This window comes from Aptenodytes forsteri, unplaced genomic scaffold (genome assembly GCF_000699145.1).
Source record: "Aptenodytes forsteri isolate BGI_AS27 unplaced genomic scaffold, ASM69914v1 Scaffold15, whole genome shotgun sequence".
Classification (NCBI taxonomy): domain Eukaryota; kingdom Metazoa; phylum Chordata; class Aves; order Sphenisciformes; family Spheniscidae; genus Aptenodytes; species Aptenodytes forsteri.
This window is the reverse complement of record NW_008795129.1, coordinates 9,446,137-9,465,299: the sequence shown is the minus strand read 5'-3', so window position 1 is coordinate 9,465,299 and position 19,163 is coordinate 9,446,137. Positions and strand designations below refer to the sequence as shown.

General features: G+C 37.7%; 1 protein-coding gene across 1 annotated transcript in view; it reads left to right on the top strand.

Moving 5' to 3' along the window:
* The window catches only part of BLNK (B-cell linker), a 108,514-nt gene that overhangs the window by 60,782 nt on the left and 28,569 nt on the right, over positions 1–19,163 (top strand). The window contains exons 4-5 of the mRNA XM_009277783.2: positions 12,852–12,917; positions 18,671–18,727. Coding sequence (XP_009276058.2) covers positions 12,852–12,917; positions 18,671–18,727 — 123 coding nt within the window. The remainder of the gene's footprint in view (positions 1–12,851; positions 12,918–18,670; positions 18,728–19,163) is intronic.

Here is a 19,163-nt window from a genome sequence, read left to right as displayed (position 1 = left end):
AATGCCACATAGTAAATTATTCTCATACAGAATTTCCTGCCTGTGATGCTGTTTATAGAAAAGTGTGTTTAAATGTGAGTGTGATCTACCTATGTTTTAAATGAAAATATTGCAATGTGGACAAAATGATGCGGTGTAATATTGAAACTGTGGTGAAGAGCCCTGGTTCAATCTCTGTATGTAGGTCGCAGTGTAAGAGTATAGGCTGTTCACAAGATCAGCTATGCTTATATAGTACCTATAGTTTCATTCTACTTGTGCTGGCAAAGTTGTTCAGTTACTGGCATAGCTTATTCCACCACTGCCTCATATGCACACTCTTGCAAATAAAATTAGGTCTTCTAGTGATATTGCAGTTTTGCCAAAATAACTGTCCACAGTAGGAACACTTGCCAACTACAGCAATCACAAATCATATCATGTTAGGCCTGTGACTGTCAGTTATTCAGCAAAAGCTAGTAATATAGATTGGATCTAAAAAGTAGCTTTTTTTTTTTTAAGTCAAATAATAAATGACCAATAGCCAACCAAGTAACCCAATAAATTAATTTTCTTGGCCATGGAAAAAATAAAACATTCCAGTAAACTTGGCGTAACCATTTTTCACTGTTAGTTTAAAACTATACCCCATACAGCTGTGCAGAGGGCTTGATATTAAATCATAATATGATGTTGCAGGTACCCAGTGATATGTTGATCACAGAACAAAACAGTTTTGTGTAATACAGCATCATTCAAAACCTACGTACTGCACACTACATTATAATGTGATAGATGCTTTTCTTTTGGAAGGCAAATATGACAATCATAAAATGTTGCAAAAAAGCCCCCCACACTGTTACGGCTTGTGTCAGCATATGGAAAAAACATTAGACTATCAAGAGGGGGGAAAAAAAGAGTTCCCACATTGGTAGAAACTGCTATAAATACCTCTTTATTTGAAAATAAGTATTGTTTTTTTGTGGCTTCCTTTCTCACCTTGGAAAATGCCTCTGCTATTTGATTATCTCTCCGAGAGCTGTCTGATAGTCTTGGGAAGCAAAGCTCCTGTAAGTCAACAGTTGAAAAAGTTAATCAAGAGTAATGGAATCACATTTTAGTTCTGCTTTTGGTGAATTTAGTTTTGGAAAACCATTTAACCTGATCAAAAATCCTGACTAACCGTATTCAGGGTTGTAATAGGCCAGACAAGGTATAACTGAAACGTTTTTAAATATCTTAAGAATTAAATTATTTTTGCTTTCGGTTTATAGGGTGAGTGAAATCTGGAGTTTCAACACTGCGGGCAGTTCCAGCATTGTGACCAAACCTAGAGGAAAAAATAAGATTTCTATTATCTGCAGAACAGAAACTGAAAAAATCACAATTTGTAGAGCTGAGATCATTTTACTTAACATTAACAATGTTACATTAACTGAAATTTTTGACATTTAAAAAATGTGAATGTTTCCTTTTAGTTTGTTGGACCAGTATAGTTCAGGATTAAACTGTGCTTCTCCACTGTAGCACACTACTGTATGCACGCTGCAATGAGGGAAATTTGTGACCCACTCTATTTGACGTATTTAATGGAAATGCCTCAAAACTACTCTTTCATATGTAGAATGTGACTGCAGGAATCAGTCAAAAGTAATTTTTAGCCATCTTGAGATGGCTAAATCATCTTTTGCGGATGATTTATAAGTCCCTCATCATTAGAAAAGAAAGAACATATCTGCTTACTACGTAGGTTTTTTTCTTATACGTTTTGTGTGGTTTCTGAAACGATTGCTGCATTAGAGGATAATTTGGTTTTATAGTCTTCTAGTACTTTATACACTTTTAAGTACCCTAAAGCATGTTACAATGATAGATAAGCAAATATCTCTTTTAGAAAGCAAATATCACTGGTTTTATGCGCTCAGCAGACAAGAAAATTGAAAAACTGATGGAAAAGAATGGCTGAAAGTGATGGTATTTTCTCATTTGGCTTTAGGGAACTATCTTAGATTTTTGGTAGACTGTGGAGGACTTTACATACTATTTAAATAAGTTTGTTTTGTGATGGCCATAGTAAATGACTGAGGGGTAAAGGAAGCTTGGAAATTCTGTTAGCATCTTTATTCCTAATCTGTTAGTATATACATTTTGGACAAGTTCATTTTCCAGATGTAAGCAAAGCCAGACATACAATGCTACAAGTTTATGACCTCAGCATAAGTTATATACAAGACAGTAAATACTTTAGAAAGAAATAAAATAATGCATCCTGAGGCAATAATACGAAAAACATGAGTATATATTTTTCAAGCTTAATGCAGGGGCAACTAGGTGAAGTAGGCTATTAACACAAGTGGCTATACTATATGGCTAGATGGTTCCTTCATGTTTTAAAATACAGACACTATAGGCATCTCTGCAAGAAGCACAGAGGCAGCGAAGCGCTACTGAAGCTGTAGTTACGTGGCCAGTTTAACTTAGCATAAGTTTGAGTTGCTGCCAAAAGGGTAGGTCCCTTTCTTTCCACCCTCCCAATGCCCCTGCTCGCCCTGTCACTCGTCTCCGCCCTCACACTGGCACTAGGGTTCCCATGACCATGTGATGAAGCTGGATCTAATCCTGCTGATATCTAAATTGGCAAAAGAAAAAAGAAGTAGGTAGTTTCCCAGCTGGAAGTTCCATGATTCATCATAGCTGGGTAAGCACGGAGGGCAGAGAAGAGCAGAATTTCCCCTTTCAGTGGCAGCCCATGTGGGCTCCATTAAAGTGACTGTATAACCCTAGGGACCAAAATACTTCTCCAAAGTTCTAACAAAACTTGATAGACTTCAATACAAAATGAACAAAACTGATAGATCCATGAGTAACCTCTATTAGATCCCTGCCAGTGCCAACCCACATCCATGGTGGATATGACGTAACCTCTATTAGATCCCTGCCAGTGCCACCATCCATGGTGGATATGATGCTTCTGTAGCTTGAGCAAAAACACTTTCAGCCTAAGTACAGCAGTGGTTCTTAGTCTTCATCAGATGTGTCAAAAATGTGTCCATTTCCCTGTACCCCTATCATCTGGATTCTAAACAGCTGGTAAAATCACTTCAGCTAAAGGGAATTTAATGCTGAAGGCATTCAGTTTAATAATTTATAATAATTTAATGCTAAAGGCATAAAATACAACATCTGTAGTTTTTGCTATAAGCATTACATGACTTGAGCAAAAATACACAGAGGAAATGAGTTGCTACACTTCAGTTGCTCATAGGTAAGAAAAAAATTGAAAGTCAAAAAAAAGTTACGCTTTAGAGAGGAAAAAGAGAGAGTTCCCGTCTCCTTCCAACTGGGGCATTCCTGTAGAGAAATTGCCTGAAAGAGGGAAAAATCTTGTCAGAGAATGGAAGAGGAAGTACTGGGCCATAAAGGACAGTAAAAACCATGCTGAAAGTCCAGTTATGGGGGGTTTTTCCTTTACTCTTATTCATGCTGAGCAAGTATGAACAGAACCAATAATGCAATCCTATTAAGACAAATTTTGGCTCTACAAAAAGCAATGCAAATTTATAAAAATCCTAAAATTAGTGATTCTCTTAACTTCTTACATCTACTCATATAGAACCTATATACATAAAAGCTACTGTCTTGGAACCAATCTTAGTGACTTGTGAACACTGGGCAGCATTAAGATATCTGGGGTTGTTTTGTCTCTAGGAGTAGGCTAATGGGAGTGTCTGAAGTTGAATGCCATACCTAGAAGCTCTGCTCTGCTTTATTTGGCTGTCAGAGCACTATTTGGTATAGCAAATGCAGACCATTATGCATATAAATGAACTTTTGGCTTAAGGAGAAGAGGTAGAAGCTGTTTAGAAAAGCCTCCCTTTTCTCTAGTGCACACGGCGCCTTGCCTTCAAACTATTGAGCTCAAAGTTTTCCAGCCCATTGAGAAAGCACACCTTTTTTTTTTTTTTTAATCCTTTCACAGTCTATGAACTTACTGGATTAAAAACACTATGTTAGAAATGTATTTTAGTAGCAATCTTAAATGACACAAAGACACTGATGAATACTGCACTCAGATCATGAAATAAATTTATTCATCTCGTGTCAGTGCTTATGTGCCCACATTAGCGAGACCTTAACACAAAATTTAAGTACTTATCTAAGTTTAAGGTAGTTGAAGTTAAATGTATGCTTAAATATCTGGCTAAATTTTGGTCAAGCCCGTTACATAGTTAGACACAGACTTTTTCAATGTCCTTCAAAAGGTGACCAGAACTAGAATGGCAGGTTTGAAATTCATGGAAGAGGTATAAGAGGAGGAAAAAAGAACTCCTCACTCTGTTGGAACACGAAATCAAAATTCAGCTTTCTGTGTTCAGTTCACTCTGTTTTCTTACTTGTTCATTTACTTTCATGTCCTTCATGTGACTGTAACACACTTTCAATCTACATGTCTGCAGGAGTGACAGAAATTTTATCTCACCTTTCAAAAATGCTTGTAGAATTGTGACTAAAAGTAATGTTACCACTGACAGGTGATAATTTTTTGGGTCTGTACCAAGTCCTGTCTTTATTCACTTCCCTGCAATGACTTTGTTCTTCCTCTTTTTGGTGAAATATAAAAACCACTTTACTCTCTTAAATTTCTGTCCTTGCTCTCCTTCACCTACCAGGCTGTAGGGTAGTAGTGCTTCAGCGCTCAGTTAGTTTTAACTGGAACAGTATTTTAGAGTAACCTAATACATTTAGTTTCCTTCTGCTGCTTGCAAACCTTTCAGAAAAATGGAGTAAGCCTTGTGAATGTAGCTTCTGTGTGGGTTTTTTTTGTTGTTTTTTAATGCATCATCTCACATCCAGACAGCTGGTGCATAAAAGGGATCAGTTAACCAAAAAGACTCAGAACAGAGCAGGTCAGTTACAGAACAGAAAATGTCTTTTAACTTTTTGTGTCAAGAAGTGATGTGCAACACTCACTTAGCATATCATAACAGCTAATTATTCTCTTTACTACTTATAGTATCACGATTATCCAGTTGAGAGAAAGGGGGGAGCAAGCTGGATAAGAGGGAAGAGGTGTCCAAACCTAAAATGCCTTCAGCTTTTATTAAGTATCTATATTTAAAAAGCTATACTAAGAAGTGCCTGGCCATCACTGCTTTCTGATATTCAAAAACAGCTGTGAAGCCCCCACAAGCAGTAAAGAAAGATAACAGGAACCAGGTCTACTACTCTTTTCTGCTAAATAAAAGAAAAAAGTAATTGCAAAGAATACTGTACAATGTAAACATATGAAATCTTTGGTATTAATATATTGTCCATACATACTGAGAACAAGCCTCAGCCTTGATCTGAAATGAGGAAGCAGTTGCACCAAGTAGTTGCTGTCATTGATAGGGCTTCAGTTGTCTCAACCCCACCAATAAATCTGCATAGGTTCTTTCAATGCGCAGAATTCCCAGTCACCTCAAAGTAATTATACTATTTAATTTCATGTTAGGACTCATTTGTGTCAAAGACTTATTATGCCTTTACATGCTAGGTATTTTCATTTACTCAGTCTGTGTTAGTACTTACTAGTACAAGAGAGATTGACAGCTTCTTTGTGAAGATTACATAGAGGGCATACGAAGATGAAAAGTATAATCAATATTTAGCCTTTCTGTGCTTCTGTGTGTACCACGTAAACACACGCCTGCTCTAATTACGGGGTTTGCCTTTAGACAAAATAGTGGATGATTGAAAAGTGAGCAGAATAGGATGTTATTCAGACTTAAAAAAAAATCAACACTTGACGAAACTAAACTATTTATAGTCCTTTCCTCTTGTGCATCTCATGAACACAGCAGAAGACAATTCGTTGTTCCTGCTTCCTCTCAGATAGGTGTCTGTAACTGACTTCTCCCCATAAGAAAGCTTCTTTCAACTTTTCTTCACAGCTTTGGGATAGCTTTACAGATAAAGATCAAAGGCTCGATGCCTTCAACTGATGGTTTGGTGTCACAAGTTACCACCTCCAGCTCCAAACTTCTTCCTCTCCCATCATGAAAGTCATTGCAGGGGGTGGGCTGCGATAAACCCCCAGAGTGGATGAGGGTCAGTAACCCCCTATCCTAGATCAGCAGCAACTGAAGCAGTTTATCTGATTGTACCTCAAGAATTTAGCTGTGTTTTTATGCATTATACACACGTAACGGCCATAGAAAACACCAGCTCCAACCCAGCCAGCTGATGCCAGCCTGCGTTTCCTTGCAAAGGAATTCCACTCTCGCTGTTCCAGGTAGCATATGATTTAGGGGTGCGTGCGTGTGGAGATCTGAAGCACCTGAAGGAGGCCTAACAAGAGGAATTAGGTGCTTTCTGTATTTGGGAATTTCCTTTTGCTTTCTACTGAGCAATTAGAAAGGGTGGTGGAAGGTGGGGGGAGTTGTATATAATTACTTACACAAAACTGGCAAGTAATACGAAATTACATCTTGCGAAGACACTCACCCAGTTCACTGAGATCCATGTTCTTCCACAAAGACTGTGTCAGGAGCACTGTGCGAATGGAAGCCTGTTTTAAGAAAGGTGGTGCTTTTCTTGTTCGTTAATTTAGTTTGAGAAGATAGTCCAAGATAAGAGCTTCAAGCTTTTCAAAATCTCAAGTGGTACTTTTACAAATCCCCTTCCAGGTGAGCAGATTCTGCAACCCCCAGCAAGCAGGAGTCTTCCCCTTTGTCCAGAAACAATAACTTTCTTAACTTGGTCACCTGCACACCTGTTTATAAAACTAAAAGCTAATAGAAACACAAAATAAAGACCAGCTGGGGAGAAAGCGGTGGAATAATTGTGCTGTGAGATGCAGTAAAGGAGGGGGCTGGGCATGCTGTTCCTTCTTTGGTTTCATGTTTTAATGTGTTTGGGTTTTTTTAAATAACAGACATAGCTGTAGTAATTTTTAATTTTCTGCTCTTTAATTTTTGTTTTTCATCTTCTAATAACTTAGCTTTTATTCTCCAAATTCCATTAAATTCTTCCTTACTTTGTTTTCTTTTTTGTGGTTCTTTTCTGTAAAACTTTATAACTGAAAGGTGGGGGGGCTTGGGGGGGGTTTTGTTTTAAGTCTAAATTTGTACTTACTAAATCCCATTCTAGCTTTCCAATGCTAAGCATTTGAATTTGCCTGAAAAACAAGAAATTTTGGTTTTATGTGATCTGTTATGCTGCCTTTCTCAAGACAAAATGAGGGCTGCACTTACCTACAGTCTTATTTTAGGTGAATGGAGGTAGTAATGGTCTTTAGAAAGTCCCATTTTCTGGACACAGAACTATAGGGTGCCCTGTCAGTGAGAAACAGATGTACCCAAAAAGGTATAAGATCTGAAACTGGAGTGCAAACTGACTGATTTACAGTGTGATGATTTTTTTTTTTTTTTAATTATTATTATTTTGAAACCAGTTCAACTTTATCAGTTAAAGATCTAACTGACATTAGGAGGAGGAGAAGCAATATGCAGGTCACCTAGTATTGAGTGTGTCAATGTTGCTTACAAAGCTTCCCTTGCAGACCTTCTGTCTGAATATACCCTGTTCAAAATTCTGCCGTTTTTCAACTAAAGAAACTGGTCCCAGAGCACAGATAGGGATTTTTCAAGAGGCACAACAGATAATTCAGACAGTCCTGTAAGCACCAGAAATTTAAGGAGGTATAATTCTAGTCCTCCAGATAAACAGAAGTAAGTATGCTTGTAATATAGAAAACTTCCTGTGATTCATTTAAGACTAGTTTTTATTTTGCTACCACTCCCTACTGACGCTGCAGTCAGCCCTGTTTCCAAAAACATTATCAGTACCACTCCCAACTGCAAGCACGCACATCTGTGCTCACAGCCAGATGCACTGAAGCAACTGTGCCCAGTCTTCCCTCCCCGGAGACCATGTCATATATTCTTACAGCAGAGGGGTGTCGCTTGCTATGGGCTGTCCCTCGCCACGCGGTGTAGGCAGCTGTATAGCACTAACAAGCAGAGTGTGTGCTGAAGGTCCAAAGTACTGGATTCTCTGTGCACAAGTTGGTGAACCGTGCTGTTGGTGCACACAGGAGATCCCGCTCTATTCCCAGGAGCAGGGGGAGGCCATGGCCACTCAAAAATTAGTCTAAATGGTGGGCGAGTTCCTTATTACACAGATCTGTCTGAAATTAAGACAGACTCCTCTTCCTCAAGTCTGGGGACTCTGTACCTCATCTGACATCTGAGTTGAAAGCTTATTACACGCTTTATTCTTCTTCATGTTGTTTATATTTTTCTTTTTTTTAAAATTATTTTAACTTTGGAAAGCTTTTGTGGGATAGCTTGTATGCAAAAGAGCTGAAAGCTTCCAGCTGTTTGAGAGTGTGGATGTGTCACAGGCCAGGCCCACCCAGCGCCCTTCACTTGACATACGTTCCTCATACGCTGAGCTGTGACCAGATCAAAGAGGGGGTGGGTTTGTTTCATTTTGTTTTATCTCAAGGCAGTTCTGCCAGTCCTTGAAGCACAGCTAGGTATCTTGTGACACAGCAAATCCTTCTGTCAGGGTATATTGTATTTGCAATGGTAAACCTTTCCACCTTCCTTTACATATGTGTCACAGCTAGTGACCCCGTTGTCAATACATCTAATAATCCTGATTTGCTGGAGGTCAAAATTGATATGAAAAAGCAACACAGGGTTAAAAAGTGTTTCCTTTTAGGATTCACTGAACAAGTCTTTTTTGTTATTCCCTCCAACATGTAGAATTTCTAATGTATTTGTTAGAAACCTAAAACTTTTTAGAAGCACCTAGAGCCAAGACTTCCCATCTTCTCATCTGCAGAAGTTTGAAAAATATATTCTGTGTGCAGTGAGTTCCTCAAAGGGTCCCATCCAGTCTATATCAGTCACAATTAAACTGGATCTCAAAATAGCTATCTGTTGCTGAAAAGTGGTTTCGGACTGCACCTTTATCGGCAAGCCTCATTTTACGTAAAAAGCTCTCAGCCAAGTTGAATGAAGAGTTGGTGCTTGTAGTTAAGAAACAACTCTTAAGTTTGACCTCTTAATTATCTTTAATTAACTGCAATGCAAGGTAAAACTAGCATTACTTATTATTTTCATTTACAATATTAGCTGATTGAGGTCTTTGAATGTTTCTATTATCTGTTCATCCCAAGAGAACAACTAGAGAATAAACATTAGTTGGTAATGACGTCCTGACTCAGATGTGTTGTGAAGAAAGAAGGTTATAGTTATGTACCTGAAGCAAGGGCTGTCTGCACTGGGCCACAGTAGCCTCCATTTCCTAGACACTTTCAGGGCTGCTGCTCTGATAAGTTCCTCCCACAATGAACCTCTTTACCTGGAGTATTGTCTTAAGTAAAGAAAAGTATTTGAGAGCCAGACAAAAAGTATTTGAGAGCTAGTCAGAAACACAGATCCAGGCAAAATGTTAAGTGTATAAATGCCCTTCTGAGCTTCACTTTCCGCATCGCTCAGCCTTTGGGCTTGGGTTTGAGACCCTAAGATTTGGAGAGTCCTCTTGCTATAGGCTTTGCTATCTGCCTCTCATCTTTTCTACCGTCTCTCTAAAATCACAAGTCAGATAGACAGCTCTCTGTAAAACTTGTCAGTTGTAGCCTATTATATCGGCTGGCATCTCAAGAAATCTCAGCCTCTAGCTAACTGGACAGACTGGTTTTTGCAGCGTGTTCAACTTCATGGGTCAAAGGGGATTCCACTTGAACTGGAGGTCATCCATGCTTGATGACTTCCTACACTTACCACTATACAGCGCACTGGTTATCTGCTTACTCTCACAGGCTTGATATCAGTTAAGTTGTCCGGTGGCAACAAAGTAAGTATTCTAGCAGCTCCTACAATAGCTACATAACTTTAAAAATTAAAAAATTTACACAAATGCATATTAGATACTCCCTAATTTATCACAATTTGTAATTAGAAAATGAAATGGCTCCAGAAAAAGAATGAGGAACAAAAGAGGCAGAGATTTTTAGGAAACTTGATTATGCAAAAATAGGAATGTTTTGATTTCAGTCCCTCTACATGGGAAAAATAACTGATCGCACTAATAGGGGCATATGCAATTATCTCTAATTTAAATGCATCTTTTTTTAAAAAATGGAAATATGTGTTAAAATGCTCTTTTAAACTATAGACTTATTCAGTGCACATGGAACACCTGTGATAGTCTAATGAGTTCACCTGAATATGATCAAATGAAAAGCAAACTGTTCTGGATACTCATAGTTACAAATTTTGGGGTGGGTTTTATTGGGGGTGGGCTTAGAGACTAAAGTGACAATATCAAATAAAATCAGTCATGTGAAAAATGAAACACCTTTTTTCAAAATAAAGCCATAATTTTACCATTGTAAAGATATATGAATGTCAGAGATGAGCAATAAGCAATATTCAGATCTAAATCTACAGTTAGATTATATTTTGTTGTTGTTGTTTGGGTCCTATCTCTAACAAACAATAAATACTGGAAGAAAAATAACTGATGCTTACATGCATTTCTAATTAAAGGCTGGCAAGCCTTTTTCAAAAAGGACAAAAACACTTGCAAACAACCATTCTCCCCAAACTAGAACTAAACCATTTAAATCTCCTCTCACTCTTTTCATTCCTCGTTACTTTTCATTTATAGACACTGGCAGGTGCCAGCTGGGGCACAAGACAGAAACAGTAAACTGCAGAAGATGGCTATTTGATGTTTCAAGCATAACCAGAAGCTGGCTCTATTAGGGGGGGAAAAAAAAACCAAATTCAAGCATAACCAGAAGCTGAATCTATTAGGGGGGGGAAAAAAAAACAAACCCCACAGAAAAACAGAGGTTCTGAGATCTTCAGCCCCAATTTGCAGATTTAATGTATCTGATTAGTTTAGATAATAATCCAAGCTATTCTCATAGATGTAGTGCATTGTTGCAGGAAATCTCAAAACATTTTGCTGTGCACCTTTCTCACGTCTATAAGTAATTTTTTTTTATATCAGCAGGTAACACTATATCCTTTTGCTGTAAATTAATAGTATGAGTTTTGAGCAAAAGTTAAAGATGTGCTTGTGAATTATTTGTCAGTTATTCTCATGATTCTTTTTTTGCTGACTTGAGAACCTAAAAAGAATAGGTTGAATTGTTTAAGTGAAATTAGGCAAAGATTTAGGCTCTAGGAATAGTCTTTAAGTACCAGACCCGTGACCACTAGCCTGTCGGATCAGGATGCTCCATGTTGTTGTATTACAGGGCTGCTGAAAATACGGAATATCCTTCAATTCCAGCTGACATAATGAAAGGATCGGATTTTTCTGTTCTGTTAATAAACATTGTTAAGACTAAAATTAAGCTTTGTTATTTATTTCAGGATTCCAAAACCTGACAAGTACTCAGTTATTTAACTGTCCTTTTTAAGCAGGTCTCGTAAATTGGGATTAATTGTCACTAATTACCACAGTTGGTCTAAAATCAGTAGCAGAAGTAGGAAGGTCCTGCTCAGCATAAGCCTAATACTCTACTGTTGCCTTGAGCGGCTACATGTCTGCTCAGCCTGAACGACGGACTGCAGGCACATAATCCCATAATGTTAGTGCAGTTACTTCCTGATTTTGTTCAGCTAATTCTCATCTAATTCCAATTTCCTTTGAAAAAGTTATTTTAATTTTTAAAAGGCAGCTGTAATTACTAATGCTGAAGCTGGAAGATAGTTTCTTTTTAGCAAAGCTCTATACATTACTCAACCTTCTGCATAATAAGGTTTAAAGAAATCTTTTTAAAAAAGAGAAAGAATACTCTGTTTGTACTTGTCTTTGTAAGCAAAGGTTGCAAGAGTTTTGGTAGCCTGATCGTGCATCAGAGATGAGGTAGGCAAGGCTAAAATGTGGAATGACAGACAATTTATAATGAAGAATGGAAGGCAAAATTTTTTTAAGCCCTTTTTGAAAAAAATCATTGCTTTCCTTTATTGGTTTTAATTAAATCTTCAGCTCAGGTCTAATAAAAGATGCTTAGTTTAGGTGAACAGGAAGAACATACACTGTGTGAAGAAACTAAAAATATATATGCATTCTATAGAAGTTTCTAGTATGACCAGACTTCCAACAGGTTTCACCTGATATTGACTTGATTTTAGTGGTGCGGTTTTTTGAATGAGAAGGGAGGTGGGATTCTAAATGATACTTGCTGAGTGGAAAATGAAATATTTAACTTAAATTGCCTTGATTATGAGTAAAATTTTAATGAGGTCAGTGCAGCTAATAAATAAAAACAATCTTTGATTCCAGATATCAGTCCATGTAACTGGAGTCCTGAGATCACGAGTTTTTACAGCTCAGAGTCACAGATACTCTAATGGTTTCTTAGATGGCCTGGGCCTGGGAATGTATCCTTCCCCCCACCGCTACCTCCCCAGTATAACTGCAAACATTATGGGAATGAGGTAAACTGTCCACTGATAAAACAACTCGTGTAACATCAGAAATCAGAGGGCATTCCCATTATAGCTATGGAGTGTCGTAAAGTCAGTTCTGAACAAAATGTTAACATTGAAATATTCTAAACTGTTAATTGAGGTAATGATGTTCTTTCCTGATGCACTTACTCCTAAATCAGTTGTTTAAACTGCACTTAACTGTATTAAGGAGGATAACACAAATCACACCAAAGAGCCCTGTTAAAAAGGGAGGGAAACTTCATACACAAATGATTTAGCAACTAAACTACTTATTGAACATACATTAAGCATTTTTGATGTGTGAAATATTACTGGAAATGCATTTCCTGTATTTTTCTTAATTTATATAAATGGGTGTTCAATCACATAGTAATTTTAATGCTGGCTTTGTTTAATATCTTACAGGAAGCTTCAAAAGATGGTGCATGACATCAAGAAAAATGAAAGTGGGATAATAAACAAGTTCAAAAAGTAAGTTTGAAATGCCAATCCTAGCTTTATCAATTTGGGGAAGTTCAGATTGCTAGCATAGTGTATAGTACTTTAGTGATGGGACTGTGTTATTCTAGAGGCATGTGCTTCAGTGTATGTAAAGAGCTTCAGTCCAGACTTGAACATGCAGACTTATCATCAGTATTAAGAGTATCACAAAGTAGTTGCAGAACTGGCCTCCAACAGGAGGTTGTGTTTGTAGCCCTGAAAAAAACAGTATTTGGGTAAAATGCATTTTTCTTACATAGTCTTTGGGAATGACCATCGCTGCTTGTTTGGGTGTGTGCCTTTCTCCTCAGGCCACTGTTTAGGCTACCTGCTGCAATTAAGTTTTAATTTGAGCTCCACCTTGAACCAGCTGGTCAGACATCATAGTTAGAATTCTCATAAAAATGCTAAGTCCTCCTGTGTTTCAGTCCCATACAACAAACCCCAGCATTACCTAACATCCTTATTCCAGTAAGAAGTGCTAAACAGCATGTATATTGATGTCACGTGCATCATATCATAAAATATTCATGTGTATTTATACACAGAAAGAAATTCCAGTAATTCTGCATCCTTGTCAAATGAATACACCATTCACTGTTTCCAGTCAAACATCTATTTAAACCAATTAGCTATTTAGCACACTTTTTCTTTATGCAGTAGCTCATTTGCATTGAACTTCCATTTGGATGTGATTTTTTGCATTCAGATGTCTTTCTTTACACGGGTCATTGACGAGAAAAGTACTAAGTACTTTTAAAAGTTAAATAGTACACAATATCTGCAGTATTTCCAGGACAACCATATTAAATTCTAGAAATTCAGCTTTCGTACATAAAAGGCACATATAAAAATTGTTTAAAATTGTTCTTAAAGAGTGACCATGATGGTTCAGTTCAAGGAAGAAGAAGGAAAAAAAAAAAGTGTGGTTTTAACAAGAGCTAATTCTAGGTATATACAAAGTGGTGAGTAGGTTGGTGGGAGAAGCAGTAGGGCTGTGCATGGTTTGGCTATGCAAGAGCTCCAGAAAGCCGGGCTGGCTACAGCTACTGCCCCTGCTGCCAGCCCAGGCAGGACTGGTGTTTGTGGGGCAGCTGCTATCCCTGGCAGAGGAGGGAGATACACTTCTAGGAGCAGCATCGGCCACCTGGCTCACCCGTTCCCCAAGCAGGAGGGAGTAACCTTAGGTTGCAAGCCCTCCTTTGTGGCCTCTTTATCGCAGCTGTGTTTCTGTCCACAAACCTTGAGCAGGCTCTGACGGTAACACCTGATATATCAGATAGATTCTTGAGATCACTTTTTTCCTTCACTCATCCTCTTTCGCTCTAACACTGCTGCAATTCACAGTAAATCACAGTCGTGTGGTATATGTACTAGTTATTCCCACACAAGCACAAAAGCAAATTTTCCCTTAAAATGACCCTCTTTCAACTACTTGGATCTTTAATTTAATCTATGTGAGGTTTTGTTTTTAACACAGTGTGTATGTAAATAGATCACTGTGCTCAGAGATCCGTCTGCAAAAAACTCATAGTTTCACCTGGGACCTGCTCACAGGGAAGAGCTTTTAGGCTGTAAAGGCTTTTGGTGGGTTTTTGGAGGGGAGGGAGGTGAGAGGGATTGGGGTTTTGGTTTTTTGTTACTTTTTAATAAAGGGTGGCTTCCTACGTCACAGTAGTAGTTTAAGTGTAGTTAATAACGTTGCAGTGGGTCCAATTCAAATGCCTCGGAGAGGAAAGCAGATGACAGAAATAAAAGCATCTCAAACCTATAATTTGAGGCAACAAATTGTCTCCCATAGTTGCCTGGACATGAGTTCTGCTGTTAATCAGTATTGGTCTGACTGTGTGTCCTTCCCTGAGAGTAAGGGAGGACAGACAAGGGAAAAATAACAAGAACTAAACGTAGCTGAAGCTGGGAAGGTCAGAGGTGCCATCATTAAATGTCAGATACAAGATTGCTGCTATAACGCTGCAATTCTTTGATTCTCTCAAGATTGAAAAAAATTCCACAAAAAAGAGCAGGCTCATAAAAACTCTCTTAATGTATGACTGCAGCACAAAGCTTACAGTTCACCTTCCCCAGCTATAAGAATACAAATTGAGATGTAAAAAAAAAAAAAAAAGGTAATAATCTTTCTGATACTTCTATGGTTCATCTGAGTCATATTAATCTCTTCTGCAATTATGAAGATCAGAAACTTACTCTTATTTTTTAAAAAAATCGAAGAATAAACTCTCACATTTGCACATGACTTGAGAACTCAAATCTCGAACCCAGCACATAATGAGACTTGCAATAAAAGCATGAGTTTACAACACTAAGGATATGTACAAGAGGTGCCAAGCTTTGCAGAATTAGAACTGGCTGTATTCCTCTAAATGTGCCCTTTGGGGGCTTTTTGTTTGATTTTTAGTAGATGCTTTTTCTAAAAAAATGCAGTTATCCAGTTGATCACTTCCTCCATTTCAGCTATAGGATTATTTTATTAAATGTCGAGGATCTAAACACGACTGAAGCAGGAAAAATTGTATAAAAAATTGGCTTTATGTAGCACAGATTTGGAATTTGTCTATATGCTGGGAAAAAAAAGATCATTTTGGCTCAAATTCAAACCTATTATAAGTAGAAATAATTTTAGAGAAGTCAAATAAAGCCTAAAGTTGTCACACGTGTACTGTAAGCCTCTGAAACTGAAAGAATGATCAAATACTTATGAAATGCATTTGACTTATTACCAGTATTTGTTAAGACAAGTCTAAAATCTGGATTGGCTCTTGATTGTGCAGAAAAGTAAGAAGTTCTTGCATGAAGTGTCTTGCTTTCCAATCTAGTTCATCTGCGGGGTGCAGGGGGGAAGGGTTATGTCTGCCATCCATCTGTGCCTTAAAGGTCTGTGGAAAGCAGTCTGAACAGTGGTGATAACGGGAAAGAAAACTACAGATTGTTTCTTCACTGCTTAAAAGTTCCTGTTGTTTAGTCCCCATCCTGACTCAAAATTTTTCTGACAGCAAAAATATTGCCCACTGTAAGTTACCATTCACCTGCTTGCCCTTAATCACATGCAAAACTGTTTACAATATTGGAGTCCCAGCTGCTGTGCGGATCATGATGTCAAAGAGGATTATGTACTCAGGTGTAGAAGCAATAGGCATAGCCAAAGTTGTATAAACAAAGAGAGCTGGGGGCTTTTTTTCATATTCACATCCTTCGTAATACAGAACTGGGAAGTAAGAGAGAAATCGTAGATTTCACTCTGCAGGATAGTTGCCTATGCTTGAAACACACTGTAAAGACGTAGCACTCATCTGTAAATCATAAGCTTTAAGCCTCTAGGCTTTGTTCAGTGGAATCCTAGCTCCATTGAAGTCGATGCTAAAAGTCATACTGCATATACAGCAAAGTCAAGATTTCACCCTAATATTTTGGTACGTGCTGACCTACTGTGTTCAATAAGAAACTAGAAGTTCAGGTTACTCACCTTGTAGCAATATCACATCCTATCAAATCTTCCTTTGCAAAGCCATCAGAAATCATGCACTTGTAGTTATTCGTCTAACTGCACACAACTCAAATACGTGCATTTCTTGAAATCACATTTGCCATGTTACCTGAAAAATGGAAAGAAAATGCATCTTCATCTCATCTGCTTTACCCAGCTTTTTAGTTGGGTAAGTTTTTACTTCAGATTTGTCTGGCCCATTTTCCTATACCACTTATAACTTAGGCGGTAACTTCAGGCAGAAAAAGGAGTTGTGCCACTAAATGTCTCTTCAACCTGCGTAGCTGCAACTAGATGACATCCATGATAAAACCCTTGGCAGAGGGAAAAGTGGTATTTTATGGACTAAACAATGAGAGAAAAGTACTAAAATCAAGCTGTACCCCACTTAGAAAGGGAAACCAGGGAAAAGTATAATACCTAATTTTAACTGTATTCTGAAGAAATACTAATTTCGACATGTAACTGAATAGAATGTTTTGAGTGTCAGGATTTTTAGTAATATAACAATATTTCATCAAAGTAAAGATTAATAAATCACAACTCCATGCCATTTCACTGCCACAGCACATTATAAAGAAAATGTGCAAAAGAGTAGTAATAACACTTTAAAAAAAAAAGTTTCAGATTAATTTTTTGTACAATCACCAGATACTTCCAAAGCTATAACAAACTATTCCACTAGGTCATGAGAACACAGCTCAGGAAAAGTTTATCTGTCAGCTGGATTGCACCTGTTTGGAACTCTGAAAAAGTTTTCAGCAAAGTTCAATTAATTTATCTTTTAATCACAAGTGTGATGATCTAGTGCACTTAGGACTAATACATACTATAAATATTCAACTTAGTAAAGATGTCAATATAATTTTTGTAAAACTTAAGTTAAAATGCTTCCTAAGAAGGGAGTGGACTTTGTACAGAATTAACAACAGAAAAAGTGAAAGACTCTTGAAAACAAAGAGGTTCTAGGCACATCTTAAATGCTAGGAGAGTGAGCAGAAACACTAGTGAGGAAATGCATCTGTAGGAGAACTAAGTGCTACACGTAAAGGGCTACTGCTACGTACATTTGGTAACTTTTCTGGGTGTAGCCTGTAAAAACAAGTGTTGCTAGAGCAGAAAACCCAGACCTCTGCTGCAGTTTATTTAAAAATTCTCCATTTAGTGCAGGAAAACACAAAAATATGCTATGAACTCGAAGCACGTGATTAATATTTGCAATTCCTACAGGACTCCTTACATGAGAAAAGTTAAGCACATGCCTAAATGCTTTGTTGGATCAACCTCAGCATGCTATAGAGGGGAAATCTCGGAATACACTGGTTTTTAAAATGAAATGGTTTATTCTCATAAAAGTTATTGTGAATTTCTGTACATTGCATTCTGCTCTTGTGTGAGCAGCATCTAGACCCCATTACATGAAATGTCTCAAATGCTACCTGTTTATTTGTTGAAGCTAAAATGTATATAGTAAGATGTGTTATGTTGCTTTTAAAACCTGTAAACATAATCTCAGAAATGTACTTGGATTTTATTGAGTCCTTTAGAACTGAAATTTCTCAGGTATATTTCAAAATCTCCAGAAAATTACTTATTTTCTATTAAATTTTAGAAAAATACTAGTCCCATTAAAGTAAATGGAAACTTGAATTATTTAATTGTGTTCTATCACAGCTAATACAGAGATACTTCACCACCTATAACTTAAGTCCAGAGCGGAGTAGCACTAGAATATCTTACTTGGAAATTGCATTTGCTATAATTTGATATAACTCTGTTAAAAGATGGGTTAGGAAATCATTCAGTCTTCCACTGAAATATGTATGCTCAGTTGGATGGCATTTGATTCTTTCAGTCCTTTCTCATTAACTTCAGGGGAACGGGACGGAGTCAAGTGTCACTCTGCAAGCATCTATGTGGATAATTATGTCAGAATCTGAAATAGCTAGGTAACTACTCCTTGACATAGAGGTTATGTCTTTTGAGTTTGCATTGTGGTTTGCACATTGGGTAAAGTTCTGGCTCTTGCAAAGATGAAGCTCCAATTGACTTCAGAAGAGCCTGGATTTCAGTTCTGGCACTCAGTAAATCATACCAGTACAGTGAGAATTATTTTTTTAAGTGGATTTGAGTTTTAGAATAAATAACATATTTGACGTGATTCTAGCAAATATAGATGTGGCCGTGAACTGTTTCAGCTCTGTGACAGAAATATTATTTCTTTTCTTCTATTGATATTCAGGTTCCAAAATGAACAAGTGGCCTTAATTTGCAAAACTGGGAAAGATACTTGGGATCGGTATGCTATTTCAGAGCTGCACAATGGCATGATAGGCTGCTTAGACACAGACCTCTGTTCTGTGCTTTGTATGCTGTCGTTATAACATATTTACATTTTCTATCGGGGCCACTGCCAGGATTTACAGGGCCTGGGACAAAGTGTTGAAACCTTCTGCTTAGCAGCTTGGAAATGTATAATGTGGCTTAAGCCACATACTTTACACTGTGACCCAGACAGCCTCTTACTATTACATCAGTTCCACTATTTTCCAAGTCTCCACCATCTCTGAACAACTCACAATAGACATGTTGCAAAGTATCAGAAATAGTGTGGCCAGCAGGAGTAGGGAAGTGATCGTGCCCCTGTACTCGGCCCTGGTGAGGCCGCACCTCGAATACTGTGTTCAGTTTTGGGCCCCTCACTACAAGAAGGACATTGAGGTGCTGGAGCGTGT